Here is a 23,663-nt window from a genome sequence, read left to right on the forward strand (position 1 = left end):
TTTCAACTCTATGCCAGGATCTCTTATTAGATTCTCTATCTGGATAGTTTTCCCTTGGGAGTTGATAAAATAACGCCGTATCTTATAGCCAAAGGATTTAAGAAATTTGATATTGGAACTGGAAAGGTTCACCAGGGACAAAAAGAAAATCTCAGTTTCCTGCTTCTGAGCAGCAGCACTGCCTTCTTCAGGTCTTTGCTTGTGTCTCAGAGCCTGCGACCACCTTTCAAGAAGAGCTACGAAATCACCCTCCAGGTGAATGATTCACGATGCAATGCGTAGGTATAATGGGATTTGTTAATTTGTAATTTCATCAAGGTGTAATTTGTGAGCCAAGATTGTGGTAAAGCTATAATTACCACTCTGGTGATTTTGTTCATTGCTTTTGCAAATACTTACAAGGTATCTATTCTGTGACCTGGGGAAGGTACAAAGATGCCCAAGAAATGATGCCTGATCTCATTAGTTTAGAGCAGCCTTGGGCAAACTACGGCCCGCGGGCCGGATCCGGCTGTTCTATCTGGTTCTCTTGCTCTCCCCTCCACTCCTTTACTTTGAATTTATATTAGTTCACACAAACACTCCATCCATGCTTTTGTTCCGGCCCTCCGGGCCAATTTAAGAACCCATTGTGGCACTCGAGTCAAAAAGTTTGCCCACCCCTGGTTTAGAGTCTATTATAATTGGACTAGAAGCCTGATGCACAAAATTCGTGAAAGAGTAGGCCTTTTTTCCCCCTGGCTGCTGGCACCAGCTTCCTTCCGGCACCCAGAACCTGGGCTTCCCTCTGGCCATTGGCAGGCACCCGGGACCCGGGCTCCCCTCATAGCCCCAGCTTCATCCAGAAGATCATCTGGAAGGACATCCAGTCTAATTAGCATATTATGCTTTTATTATTATAGATAAGTCATGTGCACAATAACTGTAATGCCATGTAGAAAGTGATGATGCCAGGGGGAAGGAATGAAAAATGTGCCCCCTGGATATTCAAGAGAGAAAGAAATCATTCTAGTTTGTGTAAAATAAAAAATACTTTATGAAAAATATGGGTATAATAGTAATAATAAAAATAATAATGATTACCATTTAAAATGCTCTACTCATATTATTTTACCGAATCCTTCATGAAATAGATATTAATTCTACTGTATAGTTGAGTACACTGGTTTTGAAGAGTGGATAGATTTTTTGAGGCTGAAGCAGTGTTGGCACCAGTTCCTCAGTGAGAATATCAGAACAAAGGCACATGTGGGAAAGCAAGGAGCACATACAGAAATACTATAGCACATGGTTTAATTTGGTTGGAGCATGGGATGTGTATAGGCATGTAATAAGAGATAAAACTGAATAGTTTGTTTTAAGTAGGTAATGGAGGAATAAATGGGAGTTGTCATGGAGACGGAATAAAATAACCTGGCAGATGGTTTATTGCAAGGTAACACAGGGAGGAAGATTTTTCCAAGATGAAGAAACCTTTTGGGGACAAGTGATGCTAAGAGAAGAATTAGTAAACACAAGAGAATATTGAACATAGAGGTTCTGTCCTAAGGAGCTTAATTAGCAAAGTACTAACACTGGCTGTGCTAGTAGAGAAAAGGCTTGGGAGAAGGACTAAGCAAGGTGTGAGATATAATCAATGGTGGCATTGCTGAAAAGGTGTTCATCATCACTAATCATTAGAGAAATGTGAATCAAAATCCCAGTGTCATCTCATACCTGTGAGGATGGTTTTTATAAAAAAGATGAGATAAGTGTTGGTGAGGATGTGGAGAAAAGAGAACTCTGTATACTCTTGGTGGAAATATAAAATGTAGGCAAAACCTACAATCAAAATGATGAAGTTTGATATACTTCTCTCTGTATTTTTTATAATAAATAGGTGAAAATTAGTAAGAATACTAATGATTTGAATAAGTTTTTATAATTAATCTAATTGAGACATATAAAACACTATACTCAACAAATTCAGAGTATGCACTCTTTTAAAAAACATATGAAAATTTTACAAAGTGTACCATATGCTGGCCATGAGGTAAACTCAATAAATTTCAAAGAACATAAATTATTCAGATTATGTTCTCTGATCACAGAAGAATTTAGCTAGAAATCACTAACAAAAAACAAAACAAAAACAAAACATAGAAAATCTTCATATGTTTGGAAATTAACCAATAGCTACCTGTAAAAAGCTATGTAAATTTTAAAAGTATATTGAAATAAATGATAATGAAAATACTACATATTAAAATTTATGGAATAAAAACTAAAGCCATGCCTATTGGGAAATACCTTAACTGCCTATGTCAGGAAATAAAAATAGGCTATAAAGCACTTACCTAAGTATCCATTTCAAGTATTCACAAAAATAACAAATTGAACCCCCAAAAATAAAAAATAATGTGTAATAAAGAGTAAATATACAAATAATCATATCATAAAGAGGACCAAAAGCCATAGTTGATTCTTTAAAATGACTGAGAAGATTAATCAAGTAATAAAAACATCAAAGAGACAAATAAACAATAACAGTTATGAAAAAGGTAGATGACACCACAGATTCCACCAACATTAAAAAACTATTACAAGGATATTTTGAAAAAGTTGGGGTAAAAACACAGCTTTCCAAAAAACAAACAAAAAAAGAAATGGAAAATATGATCAGCTCTGTGACTACTAAAGAAATTGAACTTTAAAACTCCCCAGAAAGTAAAGTCCAGAACCACAATGTATTATGAGGAAACTCTACCTAGGATATAACGAAGTAATAATGCCAATCGTTCACAAATTCTTCCAGGTGGCGGAAAAAGAGAAAACGTTTACAAACTTGTTTTATTAGACCAGCATAATCTTCATACCAAAACTTGACAAGGATTACCAGAAAGGAAGATTACAGATAATCCAATCTTTCCAAATAGATCTGTAGATTCAGTACAATCCCAATCAAAATCCAAGATGATATATTTTTTAAATTAACAAGATTATTGTAAAATTCATATGGGAATCAAAGAACCTAGATTAGTCATGATAAACAAGGTGGGGCAAAAGTAGGTTTACAGTTGTTCATATGGAAAATGATACAATAATTAATAACTAATAATACAAACCTACTTTTGTCCCATCCTGTATTGAAAGAACAAATTTGGAAGATCTATACTATACTCTACAGTTACAATAACTAAGACAGTGTTGTGGTAATAGCACAAGGATAGAGAAATCTTACCTAATAATAGACAAACATGTAAAATGACCATACCTCTGCGATGCCCACCAGCCAATCAGGAGTGAGTATGCAAATTAACCTGCCAAATATGGCGGGTTATTTTGCATAAGCAGGCACTGAGTGGGCGGGGCAGGCAGCTGCTTGCCTGAGTGCTGGCCACCAAGCAGCGGGCAGCAGGGCAGGACTCTGAGCAGGCACGGAGCAGCCGGGGGTGGGGTGGGATGCCTGGCTTTGTGGCCAAGTGCCCTGGTCGCTCTGGCCTGGAGGGCTGGGCTGGGGGCATGCCCCGAGCCATGCTGCAGCAGCTAGGAGCACACTGCCAGCCCAGTGGACACAACACGCGGCTGCGGGGCTGGGAGCGTGCAGCCTGGCTGGACCTTCTGGATACCAAAGCTGACCCCGTGCAGACACTGCAGGGTGCAGCCCACAGGCACGCAGCCTGCACACATTCCCCCCGTGGCCGTGGCTATGGCTGATCCCTTCCTCCTCCCACATCCCCTGTTCTAGGGCCAAGCCCCAACCCGGACGGAACCTGCAGCCTCACCTCCCATTGTGCCCTCCCAGCATCTCCTCCATGTGGCCCGCCCACACGTTTCCAAGCTGCAGCACCCACCCCTCCAAGTGCGGCTGGCCTCCGTCCTGCCGGGACATTATCCTTCACCTCCACTCTCCACCAGTGCCCTGAGCATCAGAGCTGGCCGCGGACACCAGCCCTCCTCCGGCACACTGGACTGAGGCCCTAGGAGTCTGAGCTGTGGGTCCCTGCCCTGCGTCTTTGTGCGACCGCTGGGAGGCCTCTAACTCTCCCCCATGGGCGCCGGCTCTCCGGGCTTCCTGCGCGTCCCAAGCCAGGTCTGTGGCCTAAAGGGTCCCGATGTGCAAAGCTGGGTCATGAGCGGCCCCCACTGTGCGGGTCCTGGGGATCTGAGAAGTGGACCACAGGTGGTTCAGGAGCTCGGGAGTTCAGCTCTAGACCTGAGAGGATGCTCTCTCCGCGTCCAGCACGCTGACTCCAAGGGCTGCACCGCACTCTCTGGCGGCCCGAGAGCCTGCGGATGGGCGGGCGGGGGCGCTGCCTGAGGGCCCTGGCGCGTTTTCTCGGAAAGGGAAAGCCCTCCGCATGAGAGCCGGTGTTCACCAAGGGAGCTGTGAGCCTCTAAACGTGACCACCTTATATTTGTAGACTTCCTGTGTAAACCCACTAGTAAATCCAGCAGCCACCAGGGGCTGATTTTCACTTTAAAAACAAAGACCCCATAATAAAAATTACTTCTAAAAATGGGCCTCTGTAGCACATGCCCATGCCAGGCACATAGCTGACGCTGTCAGTGTATCTGTGTACATGTAACTCTCAGACCACGTGCATTTGTAACCTTTGAGACTTATGAACTTTAGAAACTATAAAGATTCAAATACAAATCGGCCAGGGGTTCACTGGGTCCCGAGGACTAGAACCCCTGAAGGCTGGCAGGCAGGGCGCAGAGTCCACGTCTCCTGCCTGAGGCCAGAGGCCCGCACGCACCTGCAGGGAGCTGGGTGGGGCTGCGGTGGGGCGGTGGGCGGGCGGGGGTGGAGGCGGGCCGCTGCGGGGCATCTGCACTAGGAAGCAGGGCCTGGCTCTGTGGGTACCTGTGGGTGCCGCGCAGGAAGAAGAAAGAGACCTTTAAGGAATGTGTCGGTGTGACCCCCCTGGCACAGCCACAGCGGGGAGAGGACACACTGGGCTCATCAAAACAAAAAGCGTTTGTGCATCAGCGGACACTGCCCACGGCGTGAAAATGCCCCGGGAAGTGCCTGCAGGTCCCCGGTCTGTGAAGGGACCGACACCTGGGACCTGGGAGTGCTCCCCTCACTCAGCCCCAGCACCAACCTGACGGAACGTGGGCAAGGGCCTCGGATGGACATTTCTCTAAAGAAAAGATGCAAATGGCCGATGAGCAGCTGAACAGACGCTCAACACTCACCCGCAGGGAAACGCAGTGAAAGGAGAGATGAGATGCCACTCGCACCCACGCCCTGGCTGTGATGAAGCCCCTCCCCTGAAACAGCAGTGCTGGTGGGATGCAGAGAAACCGGCGTCTGCACCGCTGGTGGGAAGTTCAGGTGGGCCAGCCACCGTGCAAACAGCCTGGTGATTCCTTAAAAAGTGAAACACAGCCCAGCTGGTGTGCTCAGTGGTTATCATCCTGTGCACCCGGAGGTCACGGTTTGATGTCCAGTCAGGGCACATGCCTGGGGTGCAGGCTCCATCCCCAGTGGGAGGCGTGCAGGAGGCAGCTGATCAATGATGTTTGTATCTCTCACTATTGATGTTTCTCTCTCTCTCCCCATTCCTCTCTGAAATCAAGAAAAAAAAAATCCTATCTAATAAATTCTTACCCTGGTCGTTGGGTCGCCTCCTGCCCCTGAGGGCTTTCAGACTGTGAGAGGGGGCAGGCCAGGCTGAGGGACACCCCCTCCAGTGCATGAATTTTCATGCACTGGGCCTCTAGTAGACTAATAAAGCAGAATAGAGACCCAAACATATGGTCACATGATTCACAAACAAGACACCAATGGGGGAAATGCAGGACTTATTGGGTAATTATGTGGAAAAGAACTAAACCTTGAACCTGTTAATCAAACATAAAAATTAAGGTGAATCATAAATGTGAAAGACTAAAAACAATAAAACTTCTAGGAGGAGAAAATAGTCTAAATTTTCGTGACCCTAAGATAGATAAACATTTTTTTAAAACAGGACATAAAATCCTTAAGCAAAAAATATTGATAAATTGGACTTCATTAACATTAAGAACCGCTACTCATATAGTAAAATGCACTATCCAGAGAGTGAAAAGACATATCACACAGGCTGGGAGAATATATTTGTTATACATAAATCCAGCCAAGAACTCTGATCTGGAGTATATAAAAAACTCGTATAAATCAACCCCCAAAACCCACATACACACACAACACACACACATACAAATCGAAGCAAGGAACTCCTGAGTGTTCTGTGGTTAATCAAATTACCAGTCCATTAGGACCAAATAAATGGCTACACATAATGCATACTGAGAATATATTCCATCCTTGGCCTGGGTTCAAGGCCTTCGCAGTCTGGTTTCCCCTGTCTCTCTGGCTCTACCTCACACTGCACACCCAGGTCATCTCTCTGCCTTGGCCATTTAATATGCCTGCACCACGTCTACCCTGGCATTTTGATTCTTCCCAGAAAAGTACATTCAACACTGTCTAGCCACAATAGACAATTAATATGCATTTGATGAGTAAAATGCACGTAAAAAAATAAGTTAATAAATGCCTTCCTTCCTGTTATCTGCCTTTTGAAATCCTACGTAACCTTTGAGGTCTACTCATATCTCACCTCTTCTTTGCTAACCATAACAGCAAAAGTCATTTTTCCACGAGTTCTTCTAGTTCTTAACAAAACTATTCCTTTGATTCTTATCACATTCCATCCTGCATTATTTTTTCATATTCACAGATACTATTGTCCTATCAAAAGGAACATGCCTGACACCTGTTTATATTATTACAGAGTATCTGTCCCATTGCCTTGTAAAGCGTGGTGCTCAGTATTTTTCAGGGAATGGTATAGTGTAATTGACAAATGCAATCTCTAAAGTTAGACAGACCTGAACTCTGGCCCTGGTTCTGCGGCTTCAAAGATGTGTGACTCTGGGCAACTACCTGACTGCAATCGGCATCGATTTCCTCACTGTGACAGGCAGATAAAAATATGTCCTCAAAAGGATGAAATGAGATAATATACAGAGAGTACTTAACACAAATAGGAAGCATGATAAATGATAGCTAATAGTAGCAGTAGTAATAGCATTCACTATTGATTATGGCTGACTCTGAATTATAAAAGCATTTACCCAGAAACCTAAGGGAGAAACGAACATGAACACAGGACAACAACAACAACAAAACCAAGGGTAATACACCAGCTAGAGAAAATTTCAAGCACATCGAAATGCCCAGCTTGTCTTCCTTCTACTGCAGACTGTTCTACATGTGGTCGAAGGCCTTTCAGAGAGTTCTGTATCCCAACACTGCATGATTTTTCTCATTCCATCTCAGGTGTCTGATTTCTCACCTCTTCCTAATATACAGGGACTCAAGCAAATGACACTAAGTTATTTCATTCATTCTGATAATCCACCCCAGTAGTTTCTTTTCTGGTCCTAGCAAAGGTTAGAGGTGTTCTCTTGCAAAAGACTTAACTTGAACCTCAGCGTCCTTAATATCCTTAGAAGCCTCCTAATTTCTTCTGTTCTCTCATTAGCACACGAGGAGAAAAGCTGCTAACCAACTTAAATTTAATTTACCGAGTTAAATTTGCTGATACTTCAAATTGTCAGGAGACTAATGAAAGCAGCTTCATTTATGTAGATATTATCAAGAGATTTCTCAAGAATTAACAAATCCACCCGTAGTGAACTGTACCCCTTTGCCACGTATTGCCATCATCAATAAGTGAATACTGAGCCCTGGCTAGTGTGGCTCAGTTGGTTGGGCACCAAGAGGTTGCTGGTTCAATTCCCAGTCAGGGCACATGCCCAGATTGCAGGCTTGAGCCTCAGTTAATGGAGCGCAGGAAGCAGCCAATCAATATTTTGCTCTAACATCGATGTGTGATGTTTCTCTTTCTCTTTCCCTCTTCCTTCCTCATTCTCTAAAAATCAATAAAAATATTATATATATATATATATATATATATATATATATATATAATGAATATATATATTATCCTATCCAATAAAGAGGGAATATGCTAATTGACTGTCCCTCAAAGATGGTGGCGCCCACAGCCAATAAGGAGGGAATATGCTAATTGACTGCCCCGCCCTCAAAGATGGCAGTGCCCATCCCCTCAGCCCCGCTGGGGTGGCAGGAGCGCTGCAAGGCTGGGCCCACCCCCAGGTGGGCCGGCCGCTCTGCACGCCTGCTCCAGAGTCCCCCAATCCCCTCAGCCTCCCAGCCACCCAGGGCCAGCCTGAGGCACAGGCAAGCCTCGGATGGCAGCTGCCCAGCTGCCCAGGGCTACCTGAGGCTCAGGTAACCAGGGCCAGCCAAGGCTTGCACTGCCGGCAGTGGCAGCAGCAGAGGTGTGATGGGAGCGTTGCCTTCCCCTGATTGCCAGGTCACCTCCCACCCCTGAGGGCTCCCAGACTGTGAGAGGGGGCAGGCCAGGCTGAGGGACCCCCCTCCAGTGCATGAATTTTCATGCACCAGGCCTCTAGTATATAAATAATGAAAAAAAAAATATATATATATATATATATATGGAATAATGAAAACAGTAGCTACCAGTGATCAAATTTGTTATGTGTGTGGTAACCAGAGAAGAGAAGCAAGGTTTAGGTCCCTCCTTGCCTGTTGTGCTTCCACAGTGAGCTTGACTGGGCTCCATACAGTCTTATATTTGTGCCTGAAGACATGGGTACGGCTCATGTTCAGGCTTCTAATAACTCTTTCATACCCCTTTAATCCAGTGCTTCTCACAGTGTTCCTATAGGTCTCTAGTGTTTCATAAGCTATAGAGAAGGTGCATTCAACTGTAATATTGAATAATGATTGCCTTTACCCTGTTTACAGAGGGGGAAAAGTTGGTGGATAGTATTTCCTCAATTCAAATTGTTATCCGATAATTTTTTACAAGTCTTTGGCTCCAGACACCACTTTTCTGCTGCAGGTTGCCGGTAGATGACAGGGGGGAAAAATGAAATGGCGAATTCATATCTATAGGGAAACTGAAAACCAACCATTTGTTCTTTGTTCAATAGTTTGTTGGGTGTTTTATTTTGTTTTAAGACCTGTGAGCTATTGGTTGTGAGTTTATTGGTGTACAAATAATAAAAGGTAGATTTCTTTTTGCTAGTAAAAATATATAAAAATAGTGCATAGATTAAATACAAAAATATATTGTATTTTTAAAAATATTCTACAAAGATATGGTACTCTGCAAATAAGATCATGTGTTCTGAATCTCTGTCTCATGAACAAGTTGGAGATACCCTGTCTTAGAATAATATTATAAGCTGTGCCCGATTGCTCAGTGGTTAGAGCATCAGCCCAAGGAACAAAGGGTCGGTAGTTTGATTCCTGGTGAAGGGCATGTACATAGGTTGCAGGTTTAATCCCTGGCCCCACATTGGGGCTAATATGGGAGGCAACCAATTGATGTGTCTCTCTTACATCAATGTTTCTCTCTCTCTCTCTCTCTCTCTCTCTCTCTCTCTCTCTCTCCCTCCCTCCCTTCCACCCTCTCTTGCACTCTCCCTGAAAATCAATTGGGAAAAAATAATTCTTGGGTGAGGATTAACAACAACAACAACAAAAAGATAGAAAAGATTGATAGATGAAGGCTAAGTCTAAAATACCCTATGTATTAAGTAACTATGTAGTTCTTTATGAGCCATTGCTAAAATTGGCATGAATGTCTGAGGATTCAAACCACTGTTTGACGCTTGGTATCACACATGTAGATCTAGGATCTTAGCATGTGTTGAAATAGAATTTTTGATTGGGAAATCCAGTGAAGGTACTTGGACAAACTGTCTGAAACTTGAACCTCCCAGTAAATGGTCTCTTATTCTCTCTGTGAACACCTCCAGTAGGACCTTAACATGACCCTGACTTCAAGGTAAAATAAAACATCTATGTTTGAGGCTATGTTAGTTACAAGTGGATCGGTGTGAAGGAAATGAATGAACCCAGTACATTTTTTGACTAGCAAGATACTTTACAATAGAAATTTATTCTGTATTTGTGCAGGTACACATGTGAAACTATATTCCTATATATACAAACTCCTTGAATCTTAGATAGTGGGACATGTCATGTTTTAAATTATAATCCTCAAGTGCATATTACTCAATTTGGAAACTACCACCCATGACCTGAGAGGGAAGGAAAATTCTCTTTATATATACAGCCTTCGTTTACACAAGACATTTTATTTATATTACTGATTTAATAAAATCCCCCAGTGAGCAAATGTTCTCCATATGTGGAAACAGTGAGCTAGAATGCATAAAGCCAGTTCTTTGTGATTTTCAGCTTTTAAAAAATTATGTACATGTAATACTTTGTCTGTTTTTTAGAAATTGCTGAATTTTGCCACTTTAAATTTGTTCTTAGTTAAGGTAAAAGATCACAATATAATGCTCAGTTTTCAGAATCCTATTTTTTCAGACCCTATATTTACTCTTAGGGGGTTTCAGTTTCTCAAGCAACACTTATTTTCCCAACCGAGGGAAGGATAAACAGAACATTGACACAGATCCAGATGCTGGAGGAGAGAGGGATATAGAGAGAGATCAGGACAAAGCTGGTTCAGGAGTAGGTAAGCGGTTAGGCAGTGACTGTGGAAGGACTTGGGAAGATAGTGGACAAGGATTATAGCAGAGAAACAGAGAGTACAGTGGAGGGGGTCTTCATAACAAATGGATGTGAGACCAAATCCTGGCTGTGCCATCTATTGGCTATATAACCTTGGAAGAGGTATTTATCTCTCTGAACTTCCATCTCCTCATTTTGGAAAATGGGGAAATTTCCATGCTCCAGAGTTGTGTTGAAAGGACCTATGTAGACACCCAATAGTGTTTCTGCATTTCCCTTTCAGCTCTTGCTTGAGCCTCTCTCTTCCCTTAGCTAGAGACAGCCATGATGAGGATGCTCCAGTGGTGGAAGTTGGTCAGGGTGTGCGGAAAACTTGGCTTCCTGGCCAGCTTAGGCCTCCACTCAAGGCTACAAAGTTTCAATTATAGAAGATAAATAAATCCCAACAAAAATGGCTGTGGCCACAGAGCAAGCAGGAGGCTTGGCTCCGCTCAAGGCTACAAAGTTTCAATTGTAGAAGATAAATAAATCCCAGATACCAGGGCCTCCGCTTGGGTCGCTGAGAGCCATGGCCGGCCTGCAAACCACCACAGGCCCCTCACCCAGGCCACCCCACACCCCAAGGGAACCCCCACCCTGATCCAGAAAACCCTTCAGGGCAAACCAGCTGGCCCCCACCCATGCACCAGGCCTCTATTCTATCTAATAAAAGAGTAATATGCAGATTGACCATCACTCCAACACACAAGATGGCTGCCCCCATGTGGTCAAAGATCCTGCCCCCATGTGGACACAAGATGGCCGCCACAAGATGGCCAGCAGGGGAGGGCAGGTGGGAGGGACCAGGCCTGCAAGGGAGGGCAGTTGGGGGTGATCAAGCCTGCAGGGGAAGGCAGTTAGGGGTGACTAGGCTGGCAGAGGAGGGACGTTGGGGGCGACCGGGCCTGCAGGGGAGGGCAGTTAGGGGTGACCAGGCCTGCAGGGAAGGGCAGTTAGGGGTGACCAAGCCTGCAGGGGAGGGCAGTTAGGGGTGACCAGGCCTGCAGGGGAAGGCAGTTAGGGGGCAAACAGGCTGGCAGGGGAGCAGTTAGGCATCAATCAGGCTGGCAGGGGAGTGGTTAGGGGGTCATCAGGCTGGCAGGTAGAAGCAGTTAGGGGCAATCAGGAAGGCAGGCAGGCGAGCAGTTGGGAGCCAGCAGTCCTGATTGTGAGAGGAATGTCTGACATAAATACACCAAGTAATTTTTCCATACTGAACAATTCTTAGAAAAGGTCTGAACAAACCAACATACTAATCTTCCTTCCATGAAAGCAGTAAATAGTTACTTCTGGAAAACTGCTATGTAAAAGGTACACAAAAATACTTTGTACTTATAGGTAATAAAGAGTTAGGGTTTATGCTCAGAAATTATAAACTGTTTTTCATCTGTGTGAATCTCAGGCAAATCATGTGATACATGGGAAAATTCTTTGCCAACTGAGATTATCTGCCACATTGCAGAAATCTTGCATCTCTGGTTCCTTCCACTAAATGCCAGCACCAAATCTTAATGACTTCTTTTAATGTCTCCTCATAGTGACAAAATGCCCCCTACGGTTCACTTCACCCCTGTTGCAAACCACGGGCTTACTTCAAGTAACAGGAAAAGAGGAAACTGGTTTTAGTTGCATATATGCTATAACTTGGGGGAAGGAAATAAGGAAAATATCCTGAATGGGACATGACTATTAAAACATTTACAAAGTTAAGGCTTTCCAAAGTGTTTCTCAGTTGACAGAATTGTGAATAGGCTCTCTGATAAAACACATGTGGTCATAATGACTTCATGCTAATATATGTAGTTCAAATACAGACTTTTAACAGCTAAGAGACCAGACAGAGTTAGGGTAATTGGAAGAGTGGCAAGAAATAAAAAATTCATTTTCAGTTCTTTTCTAAGCATAAGTATAAATTTATAAATCTCTTATTTTATTTTTGCTTTTCTTTCTTTATATTTATTTAAATTACAGTTTACTATAAATCTCTTTATGCTATCCTATCTAATAAAAGAGTAATATGCAAATTGACTATCACTCTAACACACAAGATGGCCACCTCCATGTGGTCAAAGATGGCTGCCCCCATGTGGACACAAGATGGCCACCACAAGATGGCCCACAGGGGAGGGCAGTTACGGGTGATCGGGACGGCAGAGGAGGGCAGTTACGGTTGATCGGGTCGGCAGAGGAGGGCAGTTGGGGGTGACCAGGCTGGCAGGGGAAGGAAGTTGGGAGGGACAAGGCCTGCAAGGAAGGACAGTTGTGGGGGGACCCAGGTCTTCAGGGGAGGGCAGTTGGGGGGAACCAGGCCAGCAGGGGGGGCCAATTGGGGGGCGACCAGGCCTGCAGGGGAGGGCAGTTGGGGGTGACCAGGCCTTCAGGGGAGGACAGTTAAGGGCAACCAGGCTGGCAGGGGAGGGCAGTTAGGGGCAATCAGGCTGGCAGGGGAGCAGTTAGGCATCAATCAGGCTGGCAGGGGAGCAGTTAGGCATTGATCAGGCTGGCAGGCGAGCGGTTGGGAGCCAGCAGTCCTGGATTGTGAGAGGGATGTCTGACATTGGAGAGGGTGCAGACTGGGCTGAGGGACACACACACCAACCCCTCCACCCTGTGCACGAATTTCATGCACTGGGCCTCTGGTATGTACATAATTGGCCCATAACACTGATAAGAAATGGCTTCATTTCTGAAAAGAAAGTATACCTTCCTCTAGCTTACTTGCCTCATTATGTGTAACATTTCTTGTCTTTTGATTTATTAAAATAGTTACTTTGTTCATTGTTAGTTGTATTTAAATACTATTTATAGTTCTAAGATGGAAGCCATTTTCTAATCTAAATTGGAAGATGTTTTATCATTATTCCTAGAAGTAGGAATTGTTTATTTATAATACCTTGCTTTTTCCTGGTACATAGTAGATGCTCATTTAAATATTTAAATTAACTTACCCATCCAGTAATCAGTATCATTAATATATCATATCATTGTGTACAATGATATAGTTTTGTATGTATTAATTTTATTCTCATGCCTCATTATCATAAAACATTAAGTATAGATCTTTTACTCAAAGTGGAATCTATATTAAGTGACTTATTTTAAGTCATACTGCTGGCATAACTAGGAGAAGAATTTATGTCTCCTGGCTTTAATTTTACTATTTATACCAGTAGGTTAATTTTTGCCTTAAAAGTATATGTTTTCTGTTCCTGCTTCCTGGCTGTTTCCATGTGCCAAAACAAAACAAAAAAACAATATAAAAATTGTTTAAAATCAACATTCAAAAACAGTGATTAACTCTCCAATATTTATTGCCTACTAGCCTTGACCCTCAGAAATCCAAAATCGGATATCAAACATCCCGGTGACAAAGTTTGTCTGGTGGGAGATCTGGCTCTCCTAAAAGCAACTTCCCTTATTTCATCTCTGCAAGCTACAAAGCAGGTGCAGCATCAACATAGTCATTGTTCAGAGACTGGAACTTTGTAACTATGGAGACATTACGTCACAGTGTTCTGACAGGCAGCGTTGGCCCAATGTGAGAACTGTAGTCATAAAGATAGCTATGCTGGGTTACCACCCTGCCCCCTGAGCTGCTTCCAGTGAATGCTTCACACCTTCACCTTGGTTTGTCTAATAGCCTTAGCCAACAGCAGTATTGGCTATGTCAGGACTTATATCTTCCCATTAGAATCCTGGTCCTGGCATCAGCATGGTAGAGAAAGCATTAAACCTGGCAGGTGCTTTAAGGTAGTTAGATTAATAGGTGAGGTCACTTGACATAGAAAACCTGGTGTGAACCTCAGCTATGGTCCTGGCCTAATGTCATAATCTGTTTTCCCAGGAAAGAAAAGAGACTTTTCTTCTGGCCAAGATAAAAGACATACGAGCCACTCAAGAAACATCGACAGCCCTGCAGAGTCAAGTTCCTGAGAGGGAAGATAAAATGGAGAAAGATACCTCGTAAGAATGGCACAGAGGAGAGGAGGGAAGGGGCTGAGTGCTGGAGGATAGTGATGGAGCACTTGGCCTCTTGTTTCAAGACATCTAATAAAGTAGTTAGGACTGGAATTGATTCCACACGTTTTCTAAGATTAACTATAACATGCAGTTACTTCCCATCCACTGTTTTATAAGGTTGAGTCCTTGAGGAATATAAAAATATACCTGGATAGATGTCCATCATATCAGACCCGGTTGAGGTTCCAAAGCTCATATCTAACACGTTAAAACAATTGGCAGATAATTTCCTTAGAATCACTTTACTGATCCAGGGACAAAGAATTACCAAAGAATTTTTGGTTTAGGAAATGCCTGTGAGGATATGAAATAAAAATTACAACTCCCTATTGCAACCACTAATGTAAATCATTCTATCAACTGAAGCAATAGCATTGATTTTCCAATGTTTTCTACAAAAAAAAAGACCCATTGTATTGAATATACACAATTTAAAGCCAATGTTACTTTGGACCTAGATGTCCTGTATTTATTGCTTGGTTCAAGTTTATTTTTAAAATATTTTACCTATTAAAATAAACAGTTTAAATCATTTCTCAGGTGAACTGCGCATGGCTGTTGTCAGTATTACTAGTGCAACATCTCCCAAAATCACACTGAAATGCTGGCATTGAACTTTTGTAACTGCCTCTGGTTTCGTGCTAATTGGTTACAGAAGGAGCAAAATACCAAGAAGGGGGTTGGAAAATTTCGTATGCAAAGCAGTAGGGGAAGCTAACTAAGCACTAGGATAAACCTCCCCTCTTGCAAGAAGTCTGCTCGGTCTATGAGTGCAGGGTTTTCAGACAATGGGTGCATCACGCACGTCTCTGCCTGAAATATTTGAGCTCTTCCAAAGGTGTGCAGCCAGTAGAAGTTTCTTATTCAAATAGAAAAAGAAGAACACCCTGTGGTCCTAGGCCAGATTTCTTTGATTGCAACCTTTGCCAAGGCTTATTGGGAATCTTTTGTGGAATTAAATTTATGTGGGAGCACTATTGTTTTACTGGAGAAAAATAAATTCAGAGCTTATAAGATGAACATGCTGAAAGATACAGCCAGCTTGTCTGTAATGAAACCCAGATGTGAGGAACGTGGAAAGAGAAAAGTACTTTTCCTGCTTATTCTACCAGTGTCGGGGAGAAGTCACGTCATAAGAGCCTCTTTCAGGTTGGACAGAGATGGGATGTTTGTAATTTGACAACTGATCTCTATAGTCTCCATCCCACAGTCAAACTCGAGTATATCTTCATGGGTTTGAGATTTTCAGACAAAGATGAGTGCTCGGGTTGTCAGCAGAATGGCACTGCTCAAGCTTAGTAAGTACTGGGCCAGGGATAATGCAACTTTCAAACACAATGCATTCAATTTAAATAATAATAATGATAATAATAATAATAATTTGCCTGAGAAGCCTGTGCCTTCTGAGAGGTACAGAGAGGTACAGAGTTAGAGAAGTCTGGTTTTGGTAAACATTCTCCAGGTTAGTATTTCTGATGAAGGAACTTACAAATTATAAAACAAAAGGATTCTACTTACCTCTTGGTAAACAGAGATATTGAGACTGACATCAGCAAGATGGCAGGTTAGGAAGCTCCAGGCCCTTGTACCCTTTTGGAAACATTTAAAAAAAAAACAATAAACAAATAAACAAAAAGACAGCAACAGAAAACTGGCTAAAATGACTTTATAGAAACTCTGGGAAAACAAAGAGATCAAAATAGAGGCAATCCATGGAGGTAAAACACTTAGTTCCTAAGTTATAGTGGATGTGTGACCACCAGAAAGGGCGTGACTAAAATCTGGCTGCTCATTTATCCCATGTTTCAGAGAGCTGAAAGGTTTTGGACCCCAGAACTTTGTTCACAACTCAAGCATTAAACACACACACACACACACGCACACGTACACGCAGACGCATACGCACACAAACACATTGCTTTTAGTTTATTGAGGAGAGTCTCAATGTGACACATAAAATGGGGTTGTCATAAACCTTTTCATGAGTCATGCCAGGAGGCTACTGTTTTACTAGTACTTGTAAAATAATTGTAGTTTAAAAAATGTTTGTGTGTTAGTTAAGAAATGCTTTTATATTTATGAAAAAGAAAGGAAAAGCTTTGTTCATAGTAATGTTTGCTTATAAAAATAGTACCTGAAAATTAAGTCTTTCTTTTCCTGCTAGTCTTGTCAACATTCACACACACACACACACACACACACACACACACACACACGCATATATACACGTGTGCTATATTTACAGTTATTAGTTTTCATAGAGTATTTGAAAGCAAACATTAACTATAGAATCTTAATATAGGAAAATTAATTCAACAGCAGAAGTCAAAGGAAAAAGATATAGTAAACAATATATTAAACAAGAATTATAATATTTTTATGTGAGTAGAAAGGAGAACTAGGATATAATGAGTGATAAATGTGGCATACAAATGGTTTATAGAGTCTCAAATACATGTAAAATATGCATTAAAAAGCCTACAGTTCTTGGTTGATTTTTATTTTCTTTCTACTTTTACACTTTTTCAAAACCATCTATTGTGGGAATTCACTGATTCTTAAATTAAAATATAGAGAAAATTTCTTAACTTGACACTAAAGTGTTGTATTTAGGTTCTTAAAACTAGAGCTATAAGATGTTCTTGTGCTTATATTAAATGCATAATACCTTTGAAAATCAGAACTCTGGGTAACAATGATAGTTTATGCTTCTTGTGCTCATGGTCTATTCATGTTGACTTTCTTTGTTCATTATACTAATTTCTTGTCCACAGAAGAGAAAATACAAATGGCAACTTCTCAAGGACACACCGATCTTCAGTACGTTTCCCAAGTACTGAAAATTCATATAGCACAGCACAGCCGTTGTCACTGTCATCAACCAGTGAAACACCTCTCGGTTGTTATCTGTCTAACTTTGAGATTAGTGGAATGGCTATATTATCAAGGGGATCAAAGTCTTCTAAATCAGTTACAGCGGACCAATCAGAAAGCAACTTGGGTAAGCAAAGCCTGTACCGATTATTTTTAGACTATTTTTAAATTATATCGTTCAATAAATTTTCTATGTATCTAGAAACCAGAATGATGTTTTATTACCTGTGTTCAACAATGCTAATTTCTTAATGTCATATGACTATGCTCACTATTGATCCTAACACTGGAATCATATTTCGGTTCCATAAATGTATGTGGCCAAGTATATCATCTCCATGATTAAAATACCTTGAGTTAACCAACTTACACCATACACAAAAATAAACTCAAAGTGGATAAAGGACTTAAACATAAGATGGGAAACCATAAAAATATTAGAGGAATCCACAGGCAGCAAAATCTCAGACATATGCCAAAGCAATTTCTTCACCGATACAGCTCCTAGGGCAATGGAAACTAAAGAGAAAATAAACAAATGGGACTACATCAAAATAAAAAGCTTTTGCACAGCAAAAGAAACCATCAACAAGACAACAAAGCCCACTGCATGGGAGAACATATTTGCCAATGCTATCACCAATAAGGGCTTAATTTCCAACATTTACAGGGAACTCATCCAACTCAACAAAAGGAAGATAAACAACCCAACCAAAAAATGGGCAATGGACCTAAATAGATACTTTTTGAAGGAGGACAGAAGGAAGGCCAAGAGACATATGAAAACATGCTCAAAGTCACTAATCATCAGAGAGATGCAAATCAAAATGACAATGCAGTACCATCTCACACCTGTCAGAATGGCTATCATCAACAAATCAACAAATGACAAGTGCTGGCGAGGATGTGGAGAAAAAGGAACCCTCGTGCACTGCTGGTGGGAATGCAGACTGGTGCAGCCACTGTGGAGAATAGTATGGAGTTTCCTTAAAAAACTAAAAATGGAACTCTCATTTGACCCAGTAATCCCACTTCTAGGAATATATCCCAAGAAACTAGAAACACGAATCAGAAAGAATATATGCACCCCTATGTTCACAGCAGCACAATTTACCATAGCTAAGATTTGGAAACAGCCTAAGTGCCCATCAGCAGATGAGTAGATTGAAAAACTGTGGTAGCCAAAACCGGTTTGGCTCAGTGGATAGAGCGTCAGCCTGAGGACTGGGGGGTCCCGGGTTCGATTCTGGTCAAGGCTGCATGCCTGGGTTGCGGGCACATCCCCAGTGGGAGGTGTGCAAGAGGCAGCTGAATGATGTTTCTCTCTCATCGATGTTTCTAACTCTCTATCTTTCTCCCTTCCTCTCTGTAAAAAATCAATAAAATACATTTTTAAAAAAACCAAACAAACAAACAAAAAAACTGTGGTACATCTACAAAATGGAATACTACGCTGTGGTAAAAAAGAAGGAATTCTTATCATTTGCAACAGCATGGATGGAACTGGAGAGCATTATGCTAAGCGAAATAAGCCAGTCAAGAAAGATAAATATCACATGATCTCACTCATTTGTGGAATATAATGAACAACATAAACTGATGAACAAAAACAGGTCCAGAGACAGAGAAGCTCAAGAGGGAAGGTAGGGGAGGGAGGAGGTAAGGTGGAGAGAACAACCAAAGGACTTCTTTGCATGCATATAAAACTAACCAATGGACACAGACACCGGGGGTGGGGGTGAGGGTATGAAGGGGGGGGTGGTGGGAGGGGCAATGGGGCGATAAGGACACATATGTAATACCTTAATCAATAAAGAAAAAAAATTAAAATACCTTGAGTTAGCATAATGGTTCATAGGTTGACTGCTTACATGTTCTAGACTTGCTAGATAATTAAAAAATTCTAATGCATAACATGGCCTGCCCTTCCTCTTAATGCTACCAGAAAGATTAAGTAATGTCTTGGGTACTTTGTGCCTTTAGGAGATTTAGGACTTTGGTAAGGAAAAGACAGATAGATAAGAGAAAGAATAAAAATAAAGTAGGTAAAATGGTGGCGAGAAAAGGAAAAAACAATGAAGGATTTGGAGGAGAGGAAAATAAAAACAGGACTACGGTAGGAAGAAGTAAAGTTGTAATAGGTGCCAACAATGCACTCAGCAATATCCAGGCTGCAGGGTGTTTGTTCCTCACCAAGTACAGGAAACTTTGAGGGTTTGTTATAGTTTTCTAGAAGGACCGCTGTCCTTGGGAACAGAAGACCAAGGTCCAAACTACCCCTCTGCTCCCTACAGTGTGAACATGAAGTATTTAGCATCTCTGCATCCCATTTTCTACAACAGCAAAAATGGGGATTAAAATATCGACTTCACAGGGCTATCCTAAGGATGATTAAAGGAGATATGAAGGATTTATGAAAATCACCTAGCACATAGTAGGTCCTCAATAAAAATTAGTTGTGAATCTGAACATATCTCTAAGCACCTTCTCATAGAATGGGCTAGATCGGGGCCTATAGTTCCATTACTCATCCATTAACAAGTTTTAAAACTGGAAACATAAACACACTGACACCCTGATGCCTCCATTTCCCTCTACCATTCTGTGCACATTTACAGCCTGGCTGCTGCTTCTCTGTGTTTGATTTTGTTTGTGGTATTTGCCTACGCCTTTGACACACAGGTATCCAAAGTTTTGACCTACTGCCATTATTGTCATATTCCCTGTGCTTCATTGTTTGCACACCTAAGATACATTTTTTTCAAGGAAGCCTCCTAAGCTCACACTGACCTTTAGCAATAACCAGATCCATATGCTTAAAAGTGAAAGTACAGATTTAGATCTAGGGAGGGAATATTTTCTATCCTTTAGCACTGTATCATCATGGCGCATGTTCTATATTTGGGTCAAACTTGGAACGCTCCTACGATTAGTGGGGAAAAGAAACAAAAAATATAGTGGCTTCCCCTTGCAAGATGAGCATGGAGCTGGGATGTAGGCTTCTCCTTCAGTTTCTGTAGGTTCTGCTGCTGTTGGTAGAAGTCCGAGTTTGCTACGACTTGCTGCGTTTGGTTCATTTCCATCTGTTTCTCCAGATGAAATAATGACTGGGACTAAAAATTAATGGATCTTCTTTCCTTTTAGAATACAAATTCCCCCCACACACACACTCCTCCGCCCCAGAGAATGAGCTATTTATTCAAAGGGCTGCTATATATTCCCTATTCCCAAAGGAATTCTAAAAAATTAAGTAAATACTTGACTGAGAATAAACAAATTGAATTCCAAACATTTCTTCTGAACAAAATACTTTGAGGAATCCTCTTTAGAAACTATAAGTTTAATCCTTTCCAGCTTTCACCTCACTTTGGTTTTGTTAAAGATACACAAATATAAATCAAACTCTAGATTGTGTTAATTTGTTGATAATTTTGAACCCAGGGGTCCAAATAACCATTATTTATTGAGTACCTGCTAAATACCAGATATTGCTAGACACTTATCTACATTACCTTCAATTCTCACATCACCTTAACAAGGTAGTAGTATTTTTTTTATGTTCATGAAAACTGAGAATTGGAAAGTTTAACTCAGTTGGCTTAGTAAGTGACAGATCGGGAATACAATTGCAAGTCTGTCTAAATTCAGGACATATTCCTCTGTCCACTTTGTCATAATGCCTCTCTGTACTCTTGAACTTACATTATTAGATTTACTCTGCATGGTTCTTTCTATGCAAAATTATGAAACCTATTTTGTGTTTGAATCTTAGCGTGAGGATTTTAAAGGAGTTTATTTCCAAGAGGATACTAGAATCTGATTAAGCATATTTTATCTGTCTAATAAAGTATTTTAGTTGATGAAAGAAAACTTACATCTTTATCTGGCAAAAATACTAACCATTGGTAGGAAAGGACTCATTTGAATATTTAATTTATGGGTATGAATGTGGAGAGAATAGCTAATATAGCATAGAATAAAGATGTACTTACATATGACTTATCCAAATTTGAGATACTCAAATGTTTTACCTACTCAAAAATGTATGATGCTTCTAGTACAAGTAACTAATCTGTTAAATAGTCATTATGTTGATGATATAATTAATAGTTTAAAACAATCTTTAGGAATTGAGTATCACTAAAAACAATCTCTTACTGGTTATTTTGTAGCCTTTGGTTTAAAGTGTTTAATTATCTTCATTTAGTTTGACAGTGACAGTAAAATGTATAAAGAATATAGTTTTGTAGAAGCAAAGAATAAAGATAATGGTTTTGGGTTCTTTTAATATCCTGTTATTTACTTCTCTCTTTGTTGCTTCCCTCTTTGATTTGTTTAGAAAAAGTCAGCAGCTTCACAGCTCCAAAGAAGAAAACTCTGTTCATCCCTACTTCTGAACCAGCTGTGACGGGGGAAGGGGAGGATTATTTCCTATCTATGTTTGGCGATTCAAAGAAACTTATTGCACACTCATTCAATACCAGGAAAAGTTGGAAGCACTTTTCTATGATTCTTGAAGAAGTGGGCCCATCTAGATCCAGGTACATATTCTATTTTAATTATTTTATATCTTCTATTGGGATAGGAGCAATAAGTCAGTAGAAAGCAAAGTTTTAATCTGTTGTGCTGTTCCAGGATTTCATCTAAGAAATTATATAAAATATAACTGTTTCATGTTATAAGCAATTAAAAGAAATCAATATAACTTTCTCAGAAACTGAATAATGAATGCTAATTCTTCAAAGATGCTAGAGGAAACAGCAATACATAATCCCTACAAATAAAGTCAATTCAATTATTCAAGGACTTTATTATTGGCAAATCATTCAGGTGGACTTAGTATCTTTTTTTCTTCTACTAGGTTCTTGAGTTCAATACAGAAAGAGAAATGTAGACTTTTAAAATTGAATTTATAGGGGTGACCTTGGTTAATATAATTATACTAGAGGCCTGATGCACAAAATTCGTGCATTGGGAGGTGTCCCTCAGCCCAGCCTGTACCCTCTCGCAATCCAGGACCCCTCAGGGGATGTAAACCAGCAGTTGGACATCCCTCTCAGAATCTGGGACTGCTGACTCCTAACTGCTTGCCTGCCTGCCTGCCTGATCACCCCTAACTGCTCCCCCTGCCTGCCTGATCACCCCCTAAATGCTCCACCCTGCCAGCCTGATTGCCCCCTAACTGCCTTCCACCGTCCTGGTCACCTCTAACTGCCCTACCCTGCAAGCCTGATTGCCCCTAACCGCCTCTGCCTGCCTCTGCCTCGGCCCCTGCCACCATGGCTTTGTCCAGGAGGACATCCGGAAGATGTCCGGTCTAATTAGCATATTACCCTTTTATTAGTATAGATAGGTTTCAGGTATACTGTATAGTTCTATAATTAACATCTGCATATTGTATTGTGTTCACCAAGCCAAGTCAAGTCTCCTTCCATCACTGTTTATTTATCTTTCCCACCCCTCTTCCCCTCTCATAATCACCACTAGTGCATGACATTCGTGCACTGGTGGGGAGGGGGCTTCCTCAGCCCAGCCTGTGCCCTCTCACAGTCTGGGACACCACGGAGAGAGGGCCTAAGCCAGCAGGCGGACATCCCCCAAGGGCTCCTTAGCACTGCTGTGGAGGTGAGAGAGGCTCCCGCCATCACCACTGTGCTCACCAGCCATGAGCCTGGCTTCTGGCTGAGTGGCACTCCCGCTGTGGGAGTGCACTGACCACCAGGGGGCAACTCCTGCATTGAGCGTTTGCCCCCTGGTGGTCAGTGCATGTCGTAATGACTGGTCATTCTGCCATTTGGTTGATTTGCATATTAGCCTTTTATTGTATTGGATACCATTGTCTGTGACTATGAGCTTTTTTCCTTTGCTTAATCTCTTCCCCGTTTTCACCCAGCTCCCATCCCCCTTTCTGATAATTGTCAGTCTGTTCTCTGTATCTATGAGTGTGTTTCTATTTTGTTTGTTGGGTTTTGGTTTTTTTTGTTACAATAAGAAACAAACAATCCAATAAAAAAATGGCAAAGGATTTGAACAGACACTTCTTCAAAGAGGACATATATGGCCAATAGACATATGAAAAGATGCTCAATGTCACTAATCATCAGAGAAATGCAAATTAAAACCACAATGAGACATCACTTTTACTATCTGA

At 41.5% G+C, this 23,663-nt stretch overlaps 1 protein-coding gene across 1 annotated transcript in view; it reads left to right on the top strand.

The window, feature by feature from the left end:
• LMNTD1 (lamin tail domain containing 1) overlaps window positions 1–23,663 on the top strand; it is a gene marked incomplete at its 5' end in the record, with an annotated part of 44,373 nt that overhangs the window by 9,816 nt on the left and 10,894 nt on the right. The window contains 3 exons of the mRNA XM_080660235.1: window positions 89–278; window positions 17,413–17,639; window positions 21,852–22,053. Coding sequence (XP_080516361.1) covers window positions 89–278; window positions 17,413–17,639; window positions 21,852–22,053 — 619 coding nt within the window. The remainder of the gene's footprint in view (window positions 1–88; window positions 279–17,412; window positions 17,640–21,851; window positions 22,054–23,663) is intronic.

Source organism: Plecotus auritus (assembly GCF_963455305.1).
Source record: "Plecotus auritus genome assembly, chromosome: 3".
Classification (NCBI taxonomy): Eukaryota; Metazoa; Chordata; class Mammalia; order Chiroptera; family Vespertilionidae; genus Plecotus; species Plecotus auritus.